The sequence below is a fragment of the Trachypithecus francoisi genome, unplaced genomic scaffold (genome assembly GCF_009764315.1).
Source record: "Trachypithecus francoisi isolate TF-2019V2 unplaced genomic scaffold, Tfra_2.0 Lachesis_group8, whole genome shotgun sequence".
Taxonomy (NCBI): Eukaryota; Metazoa; Chordata; class Mammalia; order Primates; family Cercopithecidae; genus Trachypithecus; species Trachypithecus francoisi.
In genome coordinates, this window is record NW_022681473.1 from 61,476,623 (window position 1) to 61,479,509 (window position 2,887).

General features: G+C 39.3%; 1 protein-coding gene across 1 annotated transcript; it reads right to left on the reverse strand.

Moving 5' to 3' along the window:
- Positions 1–269: 269 nt before the first annotated feature.
- Positions 270–1,247, reverse strand: LOC117081325 (olfactory receptor 51H1-like). The gene has a single exon (XM_033207143.1). The coding sequence runs from the start codon at positions 1,245–1,247 to the stop codon at positions 270–272; it is 978 nt and encodes a 325-aa protein (XP_033063034.1).
- Positions 1,248–2,887: the final 1,640 nt, after the last annotated feature.

The window sequence follows — 2,887 nt, forward strand, 5'->3', positions numbered from 1 at the left end:
ATAATCTCTGCCTTTAGCTGTTATATGCTGTCTTAAATATAGAGTTACAGACCAGTACAATGAATAGTTCTTGTAGATACCACCCTTTCTATATTAGACAATGGACAATTTGGCATAGGAAAAAAAAAATATTCTCTATGAACAGAGAGATCTTTCTTTGCCCAATTAAAGTCACACAGAAAATGTAAATAAATAAATGAAGCTTTATTTTTCATAGTCATAACTGAGCTTTTACAGAATAGCTGCTTCTTCTCTCAAACAGGCAGACTCTAACCTTCTGCTGTAATCTTGGTTTGAACAAACATCTGGAAGATCTTCCTTTGTATTTCTTTGGTTTTCACAGTATAGACTATGTGGTTTAGCACAGGGGATACAACAAGGTATGCATTTGCCATGAGGGCATGAGTCAGGGGTGACAGGTGCTTTCCAAAGCGATGAATGACAGACACCTCAATGAGTGGCACATAGAAGATGAGTACAGCACAGATGTGTGAAACACAGGTGTTGAGTGCCTTCAGACAACCCTCCCTTGAGGCAATAGCCATTACTGTTTGAAGTATAAACACATAGGAGAGGAGGATGGAGAGGGAGTCAGAACCCTTGGTGAAGATGACAGCGATGAGGCCATAGAGACGGTTGACGCGGGTGCTGGCACAGGCAAGGTGCATAACGTCTTGGTGGAGGCAGAAGGAGTGAGAGAGGATGTTTGAGTGGTAGAAGGGGAGCCTCTTGATGAAGAAAGGCATAGGGAAGACAACACAGACTGCCCTTGACAAAATGACTAACCCTGTTTTGCAGACCACACCATTGGTTAGAATGGTGCTGTACCTGAGAGGGGTCCAGATTGCCACAACCTGATCAAAGGCCATTGCCACCAGCACTCCAGACTCAATGGCTGTGAAAGTGTGGATGAAGTACATCTGAACAAGACAGGCATCAAAGGCAATGGATTTGTAGTTAAACCAGAATATGCCTAGCATAGAGGGCAAAGTACAGAGGGCAAGCCCCATGTCTGCCAAAGCCAGCATGCACAGAAAGTAGTACATAAGGATATGTAGAGATGATTCAGACGTGATGGTAGAGATTATGATGCTATTGCCAAAGAGGGCAATAACATATACAGCACCCAGCGGGAATGTCATCCGGTAATACTTTTGCTTGAGCCCTGGAATTCCAGTGAAGACAAAGTAAAGGTGTTGGAAGTGGGAGTAGTTATTATCTGCATGGTGCCAATGTGAGCTAGTCATCGGAAAGGAACTCATGGGATCCTGATGAATGGCTTCCTAAAAATACAGTGACAAAGATAAATGATACATTAGACTCTTAATTACTTGAGAGTGGAGCCATTTTTCCCCACATAACTGTGTATTTCAGGGGGTAAGGGAGGCAAAATTTAAGAGGCGACAGAATCCCTAAAATCATTACTCCAAGGTGCATCCTGTTGAGTAAGGTCCTACTGACCTAAGGGAAAATGACTCACCCAAGAATAAGTAAGTCATATTCAGCTTCAAGCAGACACTGTAGCACCAACCCATGTAGTAAAATATATTCTGCCTCTCCTGCTACTTTTTTCCTTGTTCCTAATCAATGTCTTATAAGCTATTGAGTCAGAAGCTGAGGACATAATAATTTAGCCACTATGAATATAACTGAGTCAAGATGAAATATGAATAGTTTGATTATCTACAAAAAATGCCACTCCCATTCATCACACTTCTTATGTCCAGGGCTTTCATGAAGGCAATATATCTTGTGCCAAGGGCAGGGGTGGAAATATCCCTTGCACACACCTAGCTTCTGTTTATGCGTTCTCCTCCTTTGTTTCCCCAGAGCCTCAGAATCATTCTCAACCCAAGAACTACAGACACTTTACTCATTTAAAATTAAAAATGTTTGCCATTTCTAAATTAGTGAAATCTTAATATATGGGGAAGCAAATTATACTTGGTAAAGCAACAACAGTAATTGTTGGATAGAATAACCCATTCTGTCCAAGAGAAAGTAAAATACCCAGGACTCAATGGAAGACTTTTTCAGGATCAGAATTATCTGGCAATCTCTCGTTGCTAAGGCACAGTGATCATGTTACACCCTGATTTTCTGGATTATGGAGGCCTCCATGGAGATCTGGAAGGCACATTCATATTGCCAGAACCAGTACCTATACTAGCTACCAAAGACCCTTTGATGGGGTCATTAGACTTTGGACATGGTTGACAAGGGTAGAATATACTCTCATTGAAAACCCATTAACCTTAAGACTCTCATCAGTTATCTTTATCGATTGATTGGAATCAAGTTGACTAAGAGGCAATGTAGTGTTAAGAGCATGGAATCTAGATCCACACATCCTGTATTTGGATCCCAGCTCCCCCTGATCCTCAATAAAGCCCCTACATATATAATGAGTGGGCAATAATAATATCTACTTCATAGGATCAGTGTGAGAATTAAAATTTAAAAGCCCTCAAAATAAAATGTGTTCTTTTATTATGATCATTTTGAACTAAAGGTTTTGTTGTTCATGTATATTCAGTATTAATATTGAATTCTTTTTTTTCTATTTTTGTTTGTTTGCATCTTTTGACCAGATTTTCTGCAGCAGAGGTGAAAACTAAGAGATTCTCCTCTATCACAAATAATCACATTTAATTCTGTATCCCTTGCATTTTTGAAATAATTTACTCTCTGCTTTACAACTATTGAGCATCTCACCTCCAGGCTATTGTACATTTCTGATTGACCCATTCTCATGATAAACTAAAAAGCATATTATAACTGTTTTTAACATCTCCAAAAATACCCTTTGAAAGATTTCTTATCAAGTTTCCTCCAAGCTTAGCCAAGCTTAGATTATTTTATCTATTTATATAACATAGCAATTTCC

Excerpts from the sequence above, each read along its gene's own strand:
- LOC117081325 (XM_033207143.1), bottom strand. The coding sequence starts at position 1,247 with ATGACTAGCTCACATTGGCACCATGCAGATAATAACTACTCCCACTTC.